At 34.4% G+C, this 22,945-nt stretch overlaps 1 protein-coding gene across 9 annotated transcripts in view; it reads left to right on the top strand.

Annotated features, from left to right (window-relative positions):
* LOC145268799 (pre-B-cell leukemia transcription factor 1-like) overlaps nt 1-22,945 on the top strand; it is an 814,729-nt gene that overhangs the window by 562,231 nt on the left and 229,553 nt on the right. For all 9 annotated transcript variants that reach the window (XM_080124427.1, XM_080124424.1, XM_080124423.1 and 6 more), the window contains one exon: nt 9,793-10,043. In XM_080124427.1, the coding sequence (XP_079980553.1) occupies nt 9,793-10,043 (251 nt within the window). The remainder of the gene's footprint in view (nt 1-9,792; nt 10,044-22,945) is intronic.

Below are 22,945 nucleotides of genomic sequence, written 5' to 3'. Positions count from 1 at the left end.
GGCTACAATGCAATTGTTCTACCGTTCAAACAACTTTTGGAAGGCCACATAAAAGTCCTTTTGTATGAGTGTGTCAATGACCCTCGCCACAGCCTCTTTCATCCCTTCTAAAATTTTCTTTGGGCTTAGGGAATAGCCAAAAGTCACATGGGGCAAGTCCTGGACTAAATCGAGAGTGAGGAACTGTTTTGATGTCCATCTTGGTCATAATAAAGTCTTTCCTTCTGATCTTCTGTAAGCACCTTTTGGACAAGCTTCACGCAAATCTTCCACATTTTCAATTCCTCATAAATAATTGTGTGTACAGTTCCCACACTGACACCAAACTGTCCACGTGTTGTCTCTATAGACACACGACGGTCCTTATCCATGAAATTCTTTATTTGACCAATCAACTCTGGTGTTCTACCTTCCTTATTCCTCCCACCTCTTATCATCCTTCGCAAACTCCCTGTCTTCCTTGAATCTCTTATGTCACTCAAAAAACTGATAATAGATTCATGCAAGATGGTCCAAAAGCAATCTGAAGCATTCCATACGTTTCTGTGGCTTTTTTCAAGTTTAAAACAGAATTTTATTGCATATTGTTCTTCTGAAGTGTCCTCACGTCTAGATTGAATTTTCGAAATTTACCAGCTGTGACAATCAGGCTTTAGTAGGGTGTATTCCAATTTTTGCCGTAGCTGTTCATTTGAATCTGAAATCATAAAAATTGGTCAGTCATCTCATAAGATGTATAGCAATAACATACTGAACTTTTAAGTGTTTGCGACAATTTTAAATGCGTCGACAATAAAGTCTGGAAACTTACTGAATGTACCTCCTGTACATGAAAAAGAAAAACACTAAATAGGAGATGAGAATAGATGAGAACCATTTGAACAAAATAACTACATCAATTAGTTTTTCTTTTTACTGTGTGCTCCTCCCTCCCCTCTCTCTCTCTCTCTCTCTCTGACGTCATTCAAACAACGTTGTTTTTGCCAACACACGTGGCACAAAAGGGCTTGAAAAAAATAAAAAAGATAAACGAAAGATCTGACGTTCTCATAACGAGCCGAAAGCAAGCTTAGATCAGAGCACCATTACGACTGGTGCCGCGTTTGCCGGAGGTCCACCGCCACAAGCGCAGATATACGTTTTTTGACGGGCGTGCCCCTCCTACCCACGGCCTTTCCTCCCTCCCCCCCGATTCGTGGAGGGTAGAATCAAGTCGGCCTCTATCAATGATCGGGCGGGCCAGGTCCGTCATTCTGTCTGTCTTCACCGCTTCGATGAGCAACAAGTAGGGAACGATGTTGGTGGCGTGGAATAAGGATGAGTAGTGGGGTAGGTTGAAGTGGAGAAATCTTAAGAAAGAAAGGGAAAATAATAGAGAGAATAAGAGGGAGAGAAAGAGATAGGGATTGGGGAAAGAGACAGGAACTAAGGAAAAAAGAGAGGGGGAATGAGGGTGAAATAAAGGGAGTAGGAGAGGAAAAAGAGGGGGTGAGAGAAAGAGGGAAAAAGAGAGGCAATAAATAGGTAAGAAAGGGATTGAGAAAGAGATGGAGAATAAGTAAAGAGATGGGACAGGTTAAGAGAGAGGCTTTCATGTTTTGTGTGGTCTGCGGCGTTGTAGGAAATATTTATATACATGTACTAGCAGTGATATATGTAGGTGAATCATCTACTATATATATACGATATATATACGACCTAATCTGTTATGACGTCATATAGGACGGGACTTTATTATAATATATATTTAAGTGTTGGGACGATTAATCGGAATTGGAAAAATCGGAACTTTTGGGAGTATTGGAATCGGAAAAATGTGTGCCTATTTTCCGATGTCAAAAACGGTTCTTTAAATTTCGTTTTCTTTTCTTTTTTTTCCTTCTTTTTTTAAAGTAAGTGCTTCCACTTCTGGTAGTAATGATAAAATCATAAACATGCATCGATTTTAAATTACCAATAAAACTAAAATCGATAGATCATCTCCTACAAGTTTAGTTTTACGCTTAAGAAAATGTCTGCACTTTTATAACGCGTGCTTTTTACGATAATCGGAAATAACAATCTATTGCTAAATATTTAGAGATTTAGAAATAATCGAAATCGGTAATTGTATCGGGATCGGGGAAAACTAATGGAATCGTCCCATCACTTTTATGAATTCGATTTGTTTTTATTTCGTGATTAATAGGGCTATGACAGCAGCATATTCTTTTCATTGTTTTGACTCTCTAGTATATATCCGACACAGTTAATCAACAAAGAACCACATCACTATATAAAAGCATATAAGATATCAACAGATACACGCTCGAGAGTCAAAACAATGAAAAGAATATGCTGTTGTCATAGCCCTAGTGATTAAACATAGGATTTCAATGTGAATTTAACGGTAATTTAAATGTTAAAATGTCAATTCACAGTAATAAAACTATTGTACGTCTCTGAAGTATGTAAGATACATTTTAGCTGTCACAACACCGAACGTAGTGCCATAGTTGCTGAGGGGTTACGTTTAGTTTTTTTCTTTTTCTTTTTTTTCTATAGTTTAAACATAAACCATTAAAAAGAAACTTTCGAAAAGAAGACCAAAATACACTTCTAAAGTATATTTCTCCTAAGCATAAATTAAATAAAAGGGATAAATAAAGGGTGGGGCAGAAAAAAAAAACCTTCTCGAGACGTCTTTCAGCCAACCCTTTTCAAGATTAACGTTGGCAACGGAGAAGAAAACATCGTTTAAAAAGTGGTCAAAAGATTCTAAATTAATAGCGAGGGTTAAAAAAAAAAAGAGGAAATTGTATAGGGAATAGGAGAAGAAAAAAGAAAGAGAAACAATCTCAGCGAATACTCTTAAGTTCTAAATTATGGGTATACTCTCTTTGCTTACACAGAGATTGTTGGCGCAAATTAATGGATACAGCTCGATAAGTTTTTTTTTTTTTTTGTTTTTTCAGCCCCACACCTTATTTATTCCATTTTATCTAATTTATGCTTAGCAGAAATATACTTTAGAAGTGTATTTTGATCTTTACGAAAGTTTATTTTTAATGGTTTATGTTTAAACTATAGAAAAAAAACAAAAAAAAAACAGAAAAAACCTAAGCCCTCAGCAATTATGACACTACGTTCGGTGTTCTTCAAAAGTGTTATAAAATTATGTACCCGTAAAAATTTTATATATATTAGAGGGAATGGACATGGAGTCTAAGGAGCAGAGTTTATTTTAATGTATTAGTAAATGTATTAATACTATTAAAAGAAAACAGTACCCATTGTACTGTAGATATATAATAGGCTCAATAGGTATAGGTAACTTAGAGCTATATTAATATTGAGTAAAACGATTCATAATCGTGAATTAAAAATTAGTTTCAGAAGGAAAAACAATTAATTTTGTTTGTTTTTTCCTTTTGAAATTGATTTTTAATTCAAAATTATGAATCGTTTTACTCAATATATATATATATATATATATATATATATATATATATATATATATATATATATATGGCGTCGGGATGTGTTAATAAAAAAATCAACACAGTGCTTGATCGCAACACAAGTATCTGAGCTAAAATACTGGATCTATTTTTGTGATATTTATTTTGTTTTGTTTGGTGGAGAAGTAACGTTTTTGGACATTGTGGTTTTTGTCTGGAGACATACAAATTTCCATTCGGATGAAATCTGATGTTTGCAAAAATCATGCTGTTGCATTGTATGACAAAAATAAACATCATTTTGAAACGGCTGTAAAAACGTTTGTACATTTGTGTATACACTAATCTATATATCTATAAAAGTGAGAATGCGTGTGTGAGGACAACTCCCAACCTATATAATTAACAATTTTTTTTATCTACAGGCTTAAAATGTGATATATAGAGTATTCAGACACGTGGAAAACTTTTTAATCGATTTTCATCTGGAAAAAAAAAAAAGACTGCCAAAGGGTCAAAATTGAAAAATTGTTACTGGGGGGGGGGTATCGGATTTTTATTTGTTTGTCAACTGTTTCATACTCTGCCTGTGCGAATCATTCACATGACGGCTTCCTTATGAATAAGTTGGTTTGAAATCACTTTTCAAAGATTGTGCTGTATGCAGCTTGCCACAATCATGTTGCTGCTATTTGGCACAATCACGTTGACACACCAGTTCTTGCCAGATCACTGAAGTTAAACAATGTTGAGTTTGGCCAGTACCAGATGGGTGACCATTTGGGAATGCGAGGCACTGTATGTACCGCGAGGTAAAATACCAGGTTGAGAAACTGGCGTGGTCTATCCTTCTCTCGAGGGTAAATGGGACTCTCTTAGGCCATGGTAGGCAACCCAGCTAGTGATGGCATCACGATATAAAATACGCTTGATAGCCCTGGCAAAGGATCAAGTATTCAGCTACTAACAAGATTTGAATTATGCTGCAAACGCTTGTAGTGAGTTCAATCTCGGCTGCGGCTACACTCGATGGATGGTGGCAAGCTGGCCTAATGGTTATCATACTTGACGCATAGTCTTTAGGTTTTAATTTCGATCTCAGCTTGAGTACTTATTTTACTTACAAGAAGTGAACTGTTTAGAAAGAAGCATATATATTCTAGAATTTTAAAATGGGCAAAAGTTAACAGTTAACTACACCAAGGTTTAAAATAGGTCAGATCTACGTTTTCCGCTAAAAAAGCACACACAAAGGAAGGGTTGAAGCTAAGTCAACTGAGACTTTGTCCACTGGCTGATTAGGAAGGGCGCGGTAGAAACTAGAAAGCTGATTGGCTAACTAAAAACTCAATAGAATGTGCGTATATAAAAACGCGAGGCAACCACAAATCTTTGCATAAGCCTGACGAATTCTAGCGTGGATGAAACGCGGAATATTCTGTGTAGCTTAATTGCCATATATGTTTTTATAACTTACTACCTAGCTCTACCAATGTATTGAGCATTGTTGGAGTAAATTCTTAAAGTTTACACAAAAATTATACTTTCATATATTAATTTATGTGATTAAATGAAGTAGCTATATATATATATATATATATATATATATATATATATATATATTTGCAAATACCAAAAACCACAAGGAGAAAGATAACATCATATTTGTATTTTTCGATTATTACAATTGTTTCGACATCAACCAGACAATTTTAAATCTTATGTCATTTAAAAATTGAATTAGTTTATTTTATTTTATTTTAAATAAGACAATAAAATTTTATGAGTAACCAATGAACGGCAGTCTTGTCCGCCATTTTAGAAACAATCCAAAACATAAATGAAGATAACTCAACAATAATTCAAACTTGCAAAATTCAGGTTGTAGTGCCTACGGATTCCCTTGATCTTTTAAAAATGATTTTCTTTATAAAAAAAACAAACTATTTGATACATTTACGTAATTTTTGGAATACAACATTTTTCTTTGTGTCACGGGTACGAACATCATCCAGATTTTTTTCTTTCTTTTTTTTTAATATAGGGTGAATTCTGAACAAGCACCTAGTTATACATAGTAGTTATGTTTAACAGATTTCAATAGGGAGCTTTTATAACTTAGCATGGACCTCCAAAGAGCAATTTATTTTTCATGGACCCCTAGTGGTTCGGTTGAAAAGCATTGGTCTAAGGTCCGTGCCAAACCCGTTTAAAAACAGTGAATCACAGATAAATCTCATTTACATAAAACGTAATTAATACCGGATTTCTGTCTCACTTTTCTTTTCACCCCCTCTCTCTCTCTCTCTCTCTCTCTCTCTCTCTCCTTCTTTCCCTAAAAGCATCCCTGAGAATTAAAGAAAAGCAAGAAATTTAACGACATCTTGTCGACTTTCTTGATAGGCTCAAAGGTGGAGTAACGCTGCGCCCTTATCTAGAAAGGGTGTCTGGTCAATGTATTTGAGAATTCCGAATACATTGACCAGACCCCGGATCGGTGTAACCGTATTCCTTGGAAACTGGAGACACACAAGAGCCGAGTTGGCCGATACTCCCTCTTTCCTCCACCCCCCCTGGGGGAGGGGGGAGCAGAGGAGGAAAGTAAGTTTTCTAATTGTTCTAACACTGCATGAAAGATTAGGTGACATGCATCGAGACGGCCGCTAGGGCGTTGGGAAGTTTAAGACATTGATCTGAAAAAACAAAAAGGATTCGGTTCCCCTTTTCTCTGTACATTAGGGATTCCAGTTGCATGGGGTCGGGGCCTACCCAATTGCCATCTGGACTCCATTTTAAAAACAACAAAATAAAGAAGGGGGAGTCATGTAATAGAATACGTAGCTTATCCATTGCGCGAATAATCCTAACTTATTTTTTAGTAAACTAGGGAAAAAATATGAGCAACATCTCGTACGTAAAATAGTTTCCAGAAACGTCCTTTAGAAGAATTGAGTTCTCTCGATTGCCGATATCGTAAATTTGTAAACAAATGACAAAACATCATTGAAGCGTGAGGATTCACTTTACTCATAATAGCTATTTTCTTAGCTTGGACGGTTAGCCATCAAACGCTACGAATCACATTTGAAAATTGTCAGGCGTTTTGGTTTTGAATATTGGTATTTATATGCTTGCTATGTCAAACCACACTGATGAGGCGTAAAATGACGAAACAGCTGTCAAATTCTGCAATGTATTTATTATGTTAGAAAAAATAGATGGACTGACTATATATATATATATATATATATATATATATATATATATATATATATATATATATATATATATATATATATAGTCTTTGAAGTGTTTAACATTTGAAACTATACAAAAAAATATTTTTTATCATTCGTTAAAAAAAACAAAAAAAAACATCTAGTCAGTAAGTCATTTAATCACCTGCAATCACTGCATCAACTCTCTCAAATTTACTATAATACCAATTTTTTTTATTTTTCAAGGGATCATCAGTTGTTTACCATGAAACACTGTTTATATATAGGCATCCGCATGCAGTACTGTTTCGTTGTATCACAAATCTAAACTCTGAAAATTGGAAGAGAAGCTGTAAATACCTTATATCTTTACATTACGCCAATTTTCGGATTTTTAATCATGTCAAAACACACTTTATCTCCTTTTGGTGAATTGATAATTGCTATTTCTTCTGATAAGTTAAGGGCAAAATAGATTCACTGATTTATATAATAATTAAGTAAATGATTTTGTGCTATGAAACAGATACTGTCAAGAATTGTAAATGTCAACTGAATTAAAGGCATAAATGCATAAATTGTAAGATGGTCAACATCATGAACTTTGGTATATAGACTTTTGTCATGCATTCATTGTGTTTATATATGAGAGAGAGGGGGGGGATTAGACCGGAAGTCTAGAAGAGCAAAGTTCAATTTAATGTATTAATGCTTTAAAGGAACATTGCTCATAGTACTGTGGATATATAACAAGTTCAATAGGTATATTTATCCTTAATCAATAAATATATATATATATTATTTGGGGTAAACAGTTACATATGGTCGCTACAAATAGCCATCTGTTTCAGTCAAAGAGACTTCATCAGGCAACCTGGAACCTCTCGACGCCAAAAAGAAAAAAAATTTTTCTTTTTTTCTTTTTGGCGTCGAGAGGTTCCAGGTCGCCTGATGAAGTCTCTTTGACTGAAACAGATGGCTATTTGTAGCGACCATATGTAACTGTTTACCCCAAATAATAAAAAAATATTTTGCTCTTTTTATTGAGCACTATTTAACAACCTCATTGTCTTCATTAGTTCTGACTTTTGAACACCTCGAACCTGAATGTTGTATATTAGTAGCTCCTTCAGTCTTAACAGACTATGGATACCCACTGTAAGGATGTCTGCACGTGGAATTTTGTGGCTAGAGTTGCGCAATCGCAACCACACCTCTCCTGAGTTGGCGTTGTTAAATACCAGTTGCAAATGGGGGTTTAGCACGACTGGAAACAATGCTGAGATTAATGTCTAGAATTCCCAAATGGTCACCTATCTGGTACTAGGCATGCTCAACATTGCTTAACTTTGGTAATTTGATGAAAACTGGTGTGTCAACGTGATTATGCCGTATACATGTTGAGCCTGGTCAGTATCAGAATGGGTAACTATTTTCTCTCTGCTTATCTTGGTGTTGTTTTCGGTTGTCCTGAACTTCTCCTTACCACTGGACTCTAGCAGTGCTGATTCAGGAGAGTTGTGGCTGGGGATTGTGTAACCCTTGCCTCACAATTACACGTGCAACCACACTTACAGGGAGTATCCATTGTCTTTTGAGACCGAATGGAGGCGTTTTATATATATATATATATATATATATATATATATATATATAAATTCCAAGTTAATATTTTCCAGAGGCAAAGTAACCAATGAAGTTTTAACAAGGTTAATGCAAGAGTGCTCAATACCGAAGTAGGGCAATATATACTTTTTATTTGTTTTACATAAGCATTAATATGTCGCTCACATTCATGAGAATGTCCCGGTCAGCCAGTTACAAGTAAATGCTTCTGTTAAGCAAATAAAAACTAAAACTATATACAAAGTGAATAACGGAAAACGGATGTTTTTAAGGAAAACAAAACTCAGAAAAAGGACATAACGACAAAAATTTAAGGTAAAAGATAAACAAATTACAACAAATTAAACGTAATCTTAAGAAGGTTTAAAGACTACCTTCTTCACTCCCTATCTGTGACTCAAGGAGCGTTCTAAAAACATCCGTTTCCCGTGACTCAACATATATATATATATATATATGTCAGGTCATGTCATGTGCTACTGGTACCATGTAACCCAGTACTACCTGCCTCATGGTCGGGTCACCGGCGACTAAACTGGTTCCTCCACCAGACTTGTTTGGTGAGGAGGGCGGCTAGTCTCCCTGAAGGATTAAAAACAAGACCTTCCAAAGGGCGAATGAACTCTTTTTGGGTCAACGGCCAACTAGCACCGTGTATATTTGTGTGTGTGTATATGTGTATTGGGGTGGAGAGGGCTCCCGTAAGCCGTGGTGAAGGCAACCTTTCTAGGAGAAGCAAATCTCTGATTTAAAAAACCTTAAAGCGGAAGACCAATGCCGGCATTAAGCTGGTCTGCAGTTTAATTTGTTGCTGGCTATCTTACTCTTGCTTGTTGCTGGATCTCAACATTTTGAACCGAGAGAGAGACTTAGCTGTCGTACAAAGCTAAGACTCTGTAACATCATATTTGTATAGATACTTCCTCAGGCATTTGGGCTCATGGATTTTAAATGTCTGAGGGAGTGGCACTCGTCTGACAAGACGTTGCAATCATCATATATATATATATATATATATATATATATATATATATTACAGCATACTATTTCTTTGTGTCAACAAAAAATGTTACTCTGTATGCAGTTACGCCCCTTAAAAAATGGTGGCCATTGCAAATGATTAATTTTTATTCAGGAAAAATGTTAATGATTGTTTTTTTCTTAATTTATTGTTTCGCTTTATTTGTTGGGAATTTGTTAATATTAATTGTTATCTACGATTAATACAATATTTTACAATTTCTGCAATGTTTTATGTTTTCAAAACAGGTGACTGAAAGATAAACTGACGTAATGCATATTTATATTAAATGTATTTTTTTTTTTTTTACAACCATACTATTTCTTTGTTTAAATCAAAAGACAGCAACTCCACATTGAGAGAATACAGAGTTATGTCCCTTTATTAAAAATTGCGTAATAATATTTTGTTTAAAATCTTTTCATTTCATATTCAGAAAACAAAATGAATGATTTTATTTTTATTTTTTTAATTTTGTTTATTTCAGTTTTAAGTATTCGAGGTACACAAGAAGAAGAACCTCCAGACCCCCAACTTATGCGACTTGATAACATGCTGATCGCGGAAGGAGTTGCGGGACCTGAAAAAGGTGGTGGTTCTTCGGCGGCGGCGAACGCAACGGCGGCAGCATCAGGGGGGCCGGGTCAACCGGACAGTGCAATTGAACATTCAGATTACAGGGCCAAACTTGCACAAATTCGTCAGATCTATCACACAGAACTCGAAAAATATGAACAGGTATGTAAGAAATAGAATTTTCCTGTTTTTCTTAAATAAAAAAATTAAAAAAACTTTTTTTCAATAAATAGACAAACTTTTTGGAAATCATGTTTAGATGCAAATATTTTATTTAAAACAATTCTTTTTTTTTATTTTTACTTGAAATGTTTCTTATCGTATGTGTTAATGTAGAAGAATTGTGCAATCAATTCTGTACTCCTTTCACTGGACGATCTTGTGCGACTGTTATATGGATATATCGGGATTTATGTAGATGTTATTTATTTTGTTTTTTGCAAAACATTTTGAATGAATTCAATTATTTATACGAAAGTGCATTTTTATCTAAATGCGAGTTGAGAATAGTAAGATTCGAAATCAGGACCCCAACTTGCATTTAGGTAAAACTGCACTTTCGTATAAGTAATTGAATTCATTCAAAATGTATCGCAAAAACAAATAAATAACATCTATATCTAATATAATGCATATATATATATATATATATTTAAAATTGTACAGAAGGTCAGAAAAACATTGGTACCGTCGGTTTCAAGCCTAACATAAGAGGGACCAGTTAATGGTAAATTATAAATAATGTTAGGCTCTTGTCAGCCATGTTGCTGAGAAAACAACATGGCTGACGAGAGCCTAACATTATTTATAATTTACCATTAACTGGTCCCTCTTATGTTAGGCTTGAAACCGACGGTACCAATGTTTTTCTGACCTTCTGTACAATTTTAAATAAATAAATATTAAGCTCTTATATTGAAAAGGTTTTTCTTTGTAATCGAGCACTTTGTTGGAATTCTTTCCCAAAAAACAGTAAACAAATATATATATAAATATATGAAATCACACAATCAAAGACAGGAACAACAGTCTTATGAGGAGGCTTCTACAGCACATCTGACAACGCAGTTGTCATATGTGTGGTCTAATCTGCAAATCTAAAAGTGGTCTGACACGGCATTGCCAGGACCGCTGCAAAAAAGGTAGGTTCTCTCTACCGTGCTAGAAAGCTACTAATACCTGAAAATATCCTGTACCTCTATAAGGCCACCATTCGCCCATGTATACAGTATTGTTGTCATATTGGGGCTGGTGCATCTGCTACTAGTCTCTCGCTCCTAGACAAGGGTCAAAAGAGAGTTGCCAACCTGATAGGTCCTGAACTGTAATCTAAATTTCAGCCTCTGTCCCATCGACGAAATGTAGCATCCCTCTGCCTGTTCTACAAGTATTTTACCAGTGAATGCTCTGACGAACTGCAAGCACTTGTACCCCCTCTACGTAAATACCCCCGACAAGCAGCCAAATCCCACCCCTTCACAGTTGAGATCCCTAGATGTAAGAGAGCCTTCTACTCCAGTAGTTTCTTCCCCAGAACTGCTAGACTTTGGAATTCCCTTCCGGGTTCCTGCTTCCCCAACTGTACTGACATGCAGAAGTTCAAGTGTAACGTGAACCAACATCTTGCTGCCCAACTCCCCACATGGTACCCCTGTAGCTTATGTCCCTGATAGTAGCCCCCTACATCAAAGTGGCAATGTGCCTTATTTGGAATAAAAATGTAATAACATATATATATATATATATATATATATATATATATAATGATAATTGCTACTTCTTCACAGAAGTTTGCCATCTCTTCAGTTAAGTGTTATTGCGTCCATGTGCACGTAGGTGACTTTTTAATCCAGCTTTAGTTCTACATGAAAGTTCACAAATGTGACTTAAACCTTTTCCTTCTTGTAAAAGGTGATCGCATGATAATATTGTTAATCTTTAAATGCCGTGTCAGGCCACTTTTAGATTTGCAGATTAGACCACACATATGACAACTTAGCATTGTCAGATGTGCTGTAGAAGCCTCCTCATAAGACTGTAGTTCCTGTCTTCGATTGTGTGATTTCATATGATTTTTGTCAAAAACTGGTTTTGTTAATCATATTAAACATATATCGGGTGTCCAAAAAGTTACTAAAAAATTTTGAACTTAAATAAATTCTTTATTTTAGAGGGACTTCTTCGACACCCGGTATGTATGTATGTATGATTAAAATACATATGATACGATGATTTAATTCATGCTGATTTCGAGCAATTTTTTTTTTTTTATTGTTTTAGCGCCAATTCTATATTGATTATTATATTGTACCCAATATATTGTACTAATGTCAAGGTTGAAGAAAAAATAACTTTGGTGGTGTCAGCTAGAATCGAAACTAAAACATATAGCTTTCCAGCGTTATCTGTTACCATCTGAGTTAAGTCCATACACATACAAAAATATAAAATATAACATTGTTTTAGGCATAAATGCATACGCTAAGTTCCAATTATTTAAAAATTTTGACCTTTTAGCAGCTATTTTTACCGGTTAAAAGCCAAATCGAATTTGTTTCACAAGGCCAAATCCACTTATATATAGAGTTTCAAGTTTGTATATCAAAAATTGACAGGATAGTTTGGTAGAAACCGTTCCACATACAGACATGGCCATATATATATATATATATATATATATATATATATATATACTAGCAGAGAAACCCGATGTTGACCGGGATTTCATAAGGATCAAGGAATGTTTCCCACTCCATATTTTATTATCCTCGAAATCGCCTATTTTTCAATCAAATCGATTGATTGCTATCTCTATTTGGGGACCAATCGCGGTGTGGCAGAAGAAGCTTCATATACCTGCTTGCACTTAGCGCATAATACATTGCACTGTAGAGAACCTAATTTTGATTTTATAAAATTTATTTTATCAATAATGGCTAAAACCAAAGTTTAAAATGCAAAACTCAAGTATCATGGTTCGATTGTGCTCTAAACAGAAACATTCATTTTGAATGCACCCCTGTCATACCAAAAAACCTACTGTTGATTTTATATGCCTGGCCTTCCTGTTTGTGCGGTGATAATGGCTTGAATTTAAGTTCTAAATGAAAAAAAAAAAAAAAAGTAAAATGGTTCAATTATGCTCTAAACAAAAACATTCGTTTCTAACGCGCCTCTGTCATATAAAAGAACGTACTGTTAATTTTATATGCTGGATACATTTGTAATAAAACTTCTCAAATGCACTTGTAATATTAGACTGTGTAAAAGTGGTAATTTTATTAAAAATCGGACTAGTTTTAATGTCTACACTTGTTTTTTTGTTTTTTTTGTTTTTTTCGATTATTGATTATTATCGGAGGCATTCCGGTATAACACCTACCTAAGAACACTCCCAGACACATAAGGTACATTTGTGTGAATTTAAAAAAAAAAATAAATAAATCCAGCCGTATTGGCGTCCATAGGGAACAAATTCACAGCCACACAAAGTTCCTTATATATATATATATATATATATATATATATATATATATATATATATATATATATATATAGTCATCCTCATACAGTACTGTTTCGCTGTTTCACAGCTCATCAGTGCAGCTAGACAAACAACTACCTCAAGCCAGGATCGAAACCCGATGGCCCAAATCACAGTAAGAGCTTCTAACCATTGCACTATACAGTTGCTGCTATGCGAGCAGTGAATTAACAATGTTTTGACATTGCCCAAAGTATCTAAGCTCAATTTGTTTACACAAAGAGTATCGCTTCATGGGCTAATGGTAATTTGTATATCACTTTCTAAATGCTCAACCCAAGATAGGGAGCAATATATATATATATACACACGCACACAAAAGGAAGAGAGGCAGAAATGGAAATACAATTCATATTAATATAATAGAAATTCAATCCGTAGCTTTTACTTTTTTTTTTTTTTCTTAATTTTAAATATTTAATTTTTTGCATTTTATTAAATTCTGAATTACGTTTTCATGTTAAGATTTTGGAGTGGGAAGAGGAGGAGGAGGGGGGGTCATGCTAATCTATGATAGATAATCCGTAATCCTGATAAAAATAAATTTAATCTGGGAAATTTAATCTCCAAATCCACGAAGCCATACTTTATCGGTACTCCTAATTTTTTTTTTTTAATTTGTTCGTCTACTTCTTTGCATTCTTCGGATTTGTTGCTTTGGGATATTGAACGTGCCATTTTGTTTGGCGGAGGCATATCTTCATATCATCATAATTTGTGGAGAATCACTCTTGGACATTTCCAGGATCCGTTTAATTTCGAGTGACTACGCTTTCGATTTCGTTCAAATCAAAAAGAGTTGCCTCCCTTACAACTAAACTTAATTATTTTTCCATATAGGCTTTTAAAATGTGTAAACACATCAAAGAAAATTACAAAATTAAATGTCCTCATTGTATTTACTAGTATTGGGACGATTTATCGGAATCGGGAATCGGAAAAATCGGAGGTTTTTGAGGTATCGATATCGGATTAAAAAAAATTTGAGCCTATTTTCCGATGCCAAAACCGATTCCTTAAATTATCTTTTTTATTTTATTTTGGTGTAAGAAACATCTTTCACTGCTTGTAGTAATAATAAAATAATAAATATTTATTGATTTTAAACTTCCAGTAAAACTAAAATCTCTAGATCAACCCCTCACAAGTGTGTTTTTACATTTAAGAAAATACATGCACATTTAAAATGTGTTTTTACGGTAATCGGAACAAAATAACACTTTTATAGTTAAATATTTAGAGATTTATAAAGAATCGGAATCGGAAATTGTATCGGAATCGGGAAAAATATTTGAATCGTCCCATCACTAATATTAACTAATTAAAATTCAAATCAAAAGTATGAGGTGTGTGCAAAAATTTATTTTATGTGAATACCAGCAGGTAGCCCGGCGTTGCCCGGTCGTAAAATACACAAATATTATATTTTAATTGGTCCCTCGACAAAAAGAGGGGGGACCTGTAAACTCACCCTTGCCCGTTCTCTGTTTACACTTTTCTCAATAACGTCTTGAAATTTTTTGGAAATTTCGCACAGGCATTAAGCATGAAATGAGTAAAAAACGGAACGGATTTTCCAAGAAAACTCCGGTTGCCCCCCCCCCCCTCTAGGGGTACCTTTTGGGTTAAAATGGTTAAAATTGACACTATTGTGCTTATTAAAATAAATTGATGCCTTGGATTTTTCTAAAACTTTTTAAAAAGTTGTAACTAACTGATTTCTATATAATTTTCTTTGTCTATACATCGTGATAACTCTTGAGTGTGCCCAAGGGTCTCTTTTAGAGTTTAATAAAAACACTCCCTTTTTCAGACAGAAATAGAGAGATGTACAAGCGGGTATTGTTTTTTTTTTTTTTTCTAAACAGCCCATAAGTAAAAAAAAAAAATAAATCCTCGAACTGAGATCGAAACCAAAATCTAAAGACAAGTACGATAACCATTCAACCAGCGTGACATGCTTTTTAAAAAGTGTTTTTAAACCGACTTATATTTAACATAAGGAATCTGTAATGTGAACCATTCACGCATGCGCAATCATAAAACAGCAAACAGAGAAAAATCCGACGACTCCCACGTACCAATTTGTCAATTTTTAATACTTAGAAGCCCTTTTTATGGATGAAAACCTATTAAAAAGTTTTTCACATGTCTGAATAGCCTATATACTTAGTGATAGGATGATTCCAATATTTTTCCTGATTCCAATACAATTACCGATTCCATACTAAATTTCCGATTCTTTATAAATGTCTAAATATTTAACCGTAGAGGTTTTATTTTCTCTGATTTTTGTAAAAAAATGTGTGTTAAATATGTAGATATTTTCCTAAACGTAAAAATGTCACTTGTGGAGAATGATCTATACATTTTAGCTTTGCTGGTATTTTAAAATCAATAAATATTTATTATCTTATTATTACCAGCAATGGGAGATTTTGCTGTAAGCAAAATCAAATAAAAATAAGATAAGTAAAAGAATCGTTTTGGTATCGGAAAATATACTGATTCCGACTCTCCCAAATTTGTCAATTTTTCCGATTCCCGATTCCGATTAATCGTCACAACACAACTATATACCAAATTTCAAGTCTATGGATTAAAAATTTGTTGAGTGTATAGGTTGATAAGTGTCTTCACACAACCATTCTCACTTTTATATATATATATATATATATATATATATATATATATATATATTAGTACGAACACGGATGAAGCATAGTTTTTTGTCGAAGAGTGTGTACAAGTTTATATAAGGATTTAAAGTCTTTAAAGAGAGTTGGGGCTTATAGAGTATTTAGTTCTCTCCCACTGCAAGAACTGTGACACCAGGGTCAGAAAGTATGATTGAGAAGTCAAGGCCCCTCAGAAGGGGAACTCTGACATACAAAAAGTGTGTCGGCATTCCCCAGTAAGAGCACACCAGGCGAGTAGCAATAAAACTAACCCCTTTTCAAAGAGAGAAGGCAAAGCTTGGGAGGGTGGATCTCCTAGAACTGCACAGAACCAGCAGCATGACACCGCAATCAACAGGGTCCAGATCATTACAGGAATCTCTGTTGATTTTTTTTTTTGGGGGGGGGGGCCTTTTTGGTGGGGGAAAGAGTATGCATACGTATTGCGACAAATATTACTTTCCTAATACACCTCCACATCAAAAGATAAAATAAAATGCAAATCCGATGATAATGTTGTGCCGGAAAGGGATGAATTAATAATAATCGTTGCATTTGGGAATTCTACTTCGAATTGTTTTTTTATGAGGGGGAGGGGGGTGCTGAAACTCGTTAGCACCGCCTTTCCTTTATTTATTGACTCGTTTATTTATCGACTTGTTATGTTTTCCTAAAGTTATGTTTTTGTCTGTTCTAATCTCGAGGTGTGGGCGAGGGGGGCATATTAAGCAAAGGGATAATATAAATATTTTCTACTCTCTCTCTCTCTCTCTCTCTCTCTCTCTCCCTCCCTCCACACACGCACGCACGCACACACATGTAGTTTGCTTGAAGCATTGTTACAGTTCGATTTAAAGCATGCTTTAAATCGAACTGTAACATCCACCATTTGAAAAGGGAATTTTTCCCCGAAACATAATGGATATTGTCTCAGACATAACAAGTAAGACATTTATACTTAATACAATTGAATAAATATATGTATATATAAACATATATGTATTTACTTATTGATTTGTAAATCGCCACTTGTTTTCGTCTTCTCTCATCAACCTCGACTATATTTCGTTCCTCGCATTGTGATAGCCTTCTAAATCTCTACTATCACACACACACACACACACACACACACACATATATATATATACACACACACACTTGTTGGCCGTCCCGCGTTGCCTGGTTGTACACTATGCTTAAACATAATATTTTAATCCATGCAGATTGCGTATGTATTTTTATAGAATCAATCCTCTATTTGTTATTATATATTACAAGGACTAATTTGCCGGTAAACTAATTCGCTAAAAAAAAAAATAAAATAAAATAAGGTTGTTGTGAATATGGATTATTTCCCTTGATAATCCAAGTCTATAAAAGCTGTGCATTTCCGCTTGACGAGTAGACAAGTAGTCAAATCCGTATTGAATAATAAAGATAACTAGACGGAAACTTCTCGTCCTGTTTTCATTACAATTTATCTGGAATCTGATTGTCAACACGTCTCACTAGATTACCAGTACTCTTCATCTCTTTTGATAACTCAAATTAATTTGCGTTATCACCACATCTGACTACCATTGATATTTCATTCGTAGCAACCATTAGTCTTCACTGGAATTTGGGTGACAATAAGCCTCCCTAAGGTCCGAGTCTTCTTTGCACTAATCCTGTGGAGGTTTGGTTAGTGCTTTCTCCATTCTCTTTTACCCTCAATAACTATTTGGCGTGATATCAGTTTATGCCGACACCTTTTGGGGGTGAGGGAGGGTAATTTACAATTATATAGTTTCAGTTTTCTTGATTCCATGTGGTGTTTCTTTGCTTTTTGCTTCTGTAGCAATTTCTATATGTCCGGCTGGTGCCTGCAGCTCATGTCTATTAGTTTCTTCATTCAAGGAGTTTCCTTAATATTTCAGCTGTTTTCATTATTGATATTCATTGTATCTTTCCAGCCATTCCTCTGATTCCAATTTCTCCCATTCTTTTTTCAAAGTTTTTTTAGGATTGTTCCTGGTGCTCCAATTATTATTGGTTTTCTTGACTTTATTTATCTTTCATATCCTGTCCAGCTCTCTGGCTAGCTCTGTATTTATTCTGCTTCTCTGTTATTATTATTACTCAATAGAAGCCTTCACACAAGTCTTCATCTGAGAATTCTCTTTAGAAAAAAGCCTCTAGTATTCCCTGAGATCTGATTGACAACAAGTCTCCCCAGATTTCCAGTACTCTCCGCCTCTTTCAACAACCTTTGCAAATTAGTTTGCGTTATCACAACTGTCGTCTGCCGTTGATTTCTCATTGGTAGCAACCATTGATCTTCACTGAAATTTGAGGCAATTAAGCCTCCAAAGATCTGTCATTTTCGCACTCATCCAGAGAAGGTCTGGTTAGTGCTTATTTCCTCGGTGTTTCCATCCTCCTTGACTCTCTGTGTTATCTGGTGACGAAAACAAATAAATGGTGGTGATGGGGGTCTAACTTACAATTATGTAATTCTACAGTGGTATTTCTTTGTATTTTAGATTCTTAGTTTCTTTAGCTGTTTTCGTTATTGTTATTGCCTATTTTTTTTCAAACGTTTTTGGTATTGTTCCTAGTGCTTTTCGAAGTTTTTTGGTATTGTTCCTAGTGCTTTTTGAAGTTTTTTGGTATTGTTCCTAGTGCTTTTTGAAGTTTTTTGGTATTGTTCCTAGTGCCTTTTGAAGTTTTTTGGTATTGTTCCTAGTGCTTTTTGAAGTTTTTTGGTATTGTTCCTAGTGCCTTTTGAAGTTTTTTGGTATTGTTCCTAGTGCTTTTTGAAGTTTTTTGGTATTGTTCCTAGTGCCTTTTGAAGTTTTTTTGGTATTGTTCCTAGTGCTTTTCGAAGTTTTTTGGTATTGTTCCTAGTGCTTTTTGAAGTTTTTTGGTATTGTTCCTAGTGCTTTTTGAAGTTTTTTGGTATTGTTCCTAGTGCTTTTTGAAGTTTTTTGGTATTGTTCCTAGTGCTTTTTGAAGTTTTTTGGTATTGTTCCTAGTGCTTTTTGAAGTTTTTTGGTATTGTTCCTAGTGCTTTTTGAAGTTTTTTGGCATTGTTCCTAGTGCTTTTCGAAGTTTTTTGGTATTGTTCCTAGTGCTTTTCGAAGTTTTTTGGTATTGTTCCTAGTGCTTTTTGAAGTTTTTTGGTATTGTTCCTAGTGCTTTTTGAAGTTTTTTGGTATTGTTCCTAGTGCTTTTTGAAGTTTTTTGGTATTGTTCCTAGTGCTTTTTGAAGTTTTTTGGTATTGTTCCTAGTGCTTTTCAAAGTTTTTTGGTATTGTTCCTAGTGCTTTTCAAAGTTTTTTGGTATTGTTCCTAGTGCTTTTCAAAGTTTTTTGGTATTGTTCCTAGTGCTTTTCAAAGTTTTTTTGGTAAGCAAAGGCACTTATTATGCCATTTAATTTACATATGTGTTTGTGGTATGTACAGAAACACATGCAAATCAGATTCTAATGCTGAAGAAACGAATCGCTGTTTCTTTAAATGCACATTGAGATATTCAGAAATATTAGAGAGTGGTTAAATCAACATAGAGTTAGAGGGGCGAAATAAATGCATAGGATCATGTGACAGCAAGTTAGTACAACAAATTAATAAAATAATTATCCATGGTATAGCGAAAACTGTATCTTCTGTGGATGGTGGTGGTGAGAGTGGGACTGGGGTCTTGCCTTAATATTTTATCAGGTTATGGGGGAGCTCTCCAGCGGACACATAGGGAGAGTTGGGTCGGGAAGCGCTTCAAGATTTGATTAATTGCAGAAGAGATTTATTACCCCCCTCTCCATGCACGAACCCTGCACCCATATTTCTTTGGGTTTGGTGCGTTGTGATGCCATGGTGAAGAGGAGGAGGAGGAGGAGGAGGAGGTAGTTCATTATCACTTGAATCTATTATCAGCGAATTCCTGGCTTATTGTTTGGATTTTTCCCTGACACGGTAGGGAGTGGGGGTGTTATAATTCAAACAACAAAAACTCATTTCGTGAAAAGCGGAGGAGGGGGAGGGGTGAAGTGCTGAGTAAGAGGGTGAGTGAGAGGGGGGGGGAAGATTCTGAATATAATAATAATGACATTGGTGATAATGAAAATTACAGTACTTCTTAGAAGGCCGGAGAGTTTGCCGGTTGAAATATTGAGACTATATCGATCAAGATAAGGTTAACCGTGTAAATTAATAGTTACTACAGTTGCGAAATCGGACGGTATAAGCCCCGACTGTGACTCCTAGTATTCTAAAATGTTTACCTATAACTAATTAGAATTCCAAATTGCCTGACTTCGACTCCTAGAATTCCCAATTGTCCGGCTCTGACTCCTGAACTTCTTAAATGTCCGGTTTCGACTGCTGGACTTCTGAAAAGTCTGGATTCCTGAAATGTCCGGCTCTGACTCCTGGATTCCTGAAATGTCCGGCTCTGACTCCTGGACTCCTGAAATGTCCGGCTCTGACTCTTGGACTCTTGAAATATCCAGCTCGACAGCTGTACTTCCAAAAAGTCCGGCTCGACTTCGGACTTCCAAAAAGTCCGGCTCGACTTCTGGACTTCCGAAAAGTCCGGCTCGACTTCTGGACTTCCGAAAAGTCCGGCTCGACTGCTGGACTTCTGAAAAGTCCGGCTCGACTGCTGGACTTCTGAAAAGTCCGGCTCGACTGCTGGACTTCTGAAAAGTCCGGCTCGACTGCTGGACTTCTGAAAAGTCCGGCTCGACTGCTGGACTTCTGAAAAGTCTGGCTCTGACTGCTGAACTTCTGGACTTCTGAAATGTTCGGCTCCTAGAATTTTTGATTACAACAATTTTTAAATGTCTTACTTTGATTATTAGCATTCTTATAACTCTGGCTCGCTTTGACGCTTGGACTTCACAAAGCTGACAAGTCCATCTAAGAAACAACAACACAATACTTTGAGTAAAATAAACTAGATGATGAAAGCACACGACTCATTTTTTAAAATGTTTTTTGACTTATCAAGGCCAAAAGCCACTGAAGAATAAGAGATAATAAGATGGCCTCGATAATTGCTCAAAATTCGAAGATTAAACCGAATATTGGTAGAAAATTATATTTTTGCACGCTTGGTGCCTTTTATTGGATAGGTTTCTGCTAGTATATTATTTAATTTTCGATTTTTGAGTGATTATCGAATCTGGATAGGCTAATTTGTAAGTAAAAACACTTTAAGATAAGTTAAAACACAAAAACTCGGGAGGTTTTATGCTAACTTTATATTTAATAATAATAATCACTTTAAAATAAGTTTAAACACAAAAAAAATATATCCAGGTAGGTAGAAGATGTATCTTGCCTTGGTAACATTTATTGTGTATTTATTTTTTTCACACCTATTTTTGGTTGTGTTGGTTATTGGTGAAAATCACCAAACTCTGATTACATATGAGGATTGTATATTAGTATTTGTTTACATTGAATTTGAAGACGACCATGTTGTATACTGCAAGGAAGCAGCCTCATGATGATGTGTTCTATAAGTGACAGTAATATACATTCTAAGAAGGCTGGAGAGTATGCAGTTGAAAAGTTGTGAATAAAACCAGTACGATGAATGTAACCTGGGCTGACAGTTGCGAACGACTGCATTAAGCGATGAGCTCTCCGTTTCCTTCACCTCTGAGAATTACATATGACCCCTGACCTTTGAGAATAGCTACTGACCTTCCTGAAAATGGAGCCATTTCTTATATAAGGCATTTTAGAAGGACATTCCTGGTCAGCTAAATGGAACTTTAAAGACGCTTAATCGCGGCTCGACAATGTTAAGTGACTCGATTACAGAAACTGACAGAAAGGGAAAAACTCTTAGCTTTCGATGATGAGGGTGCATACGTATGTGCATGTATATGGATATATTAAAATGCATACTTATGTGCATATAGGTTTGTATTATATATATAATATAATTATTATTATGATTTTTAAATACCTACATATACTAGTGTTTCGTTTTGTTGGGGAATCATAAGTGCAGGGAATCATAATTACAGCCAGTCAGAGGATTCGAACCCAGTCATGAAGTCATCTCTTATTTCATTAGAAAGTAACAAACCACACAGTCAATGTTAACTGTGAGAAATGCAGTTGAAATTTAAATATATATTATTAAATTTCAGGATGTCCGTCTATAGTGCTCTAATGATTGCATCATGATCTGCACATGTGAGCCTAATAAAATAATAATATTTAATAATAATAATAATAATGATAATAAAATATTTAATAATAAAATAATAATATTTAATAATAATAAAATAATAATAATAAAATAATAATAATAAAATAATAATAATAAAATAATAATAATGAAATAATAATAATAAAATAATATTTAATAAAATAATAATGAAATAATAATATTTAATATTAATAAAATAATATAATAATATTTAATAATAATAATAAAATAATAATATTTAATAATAATAAAATAATAATAATAAAATAATATTTTATAATAAAATAATAATAATAATAAAATATTATTAATAAAATAATATTTGATAATAAAATAATAATATTTAATAATAATAAAATAATAATGAAATAATAATAAAATATTTGATAATAATAAAATGATAATAATAAAATAATAATAATATTTAATAATAAAATAATATTTAATAATAATAAAATAATAATAATAAAATATAATATTTCAACTTTATGTATAATTTTATATATTTATTAATAAGTGTGTGTGTGTGTGTGTGTGTGTGTGTGTGTGTGCAGTAAGTTTGGAAAATATAACAATATATCTACACAGAATTTTCTTCATTTCATCTTTTTGAGGATTTGTCAGGCTGTTG

The sequence above is a fragment of the Euprymna scolopes genome, chromosome 44 (assembly GCF_053919585.1).
Source record: "Euprymna scolopes isolate OS-2025 chromosome 44, ASM5391958v1, whole genome shotgun sequence".
Lineage (NCBI taxonomy): Eukaryota > Metazoa > Mollusca > Cephalopoda > Sepiida > Sepiolidae > Euprymna > Euprymna scolopes.
The sequence above is the reverse complement of the archived record's forward strand: the minus strand, read 5'-3'. Positions and strand labels throughout refer to the sequence as shown.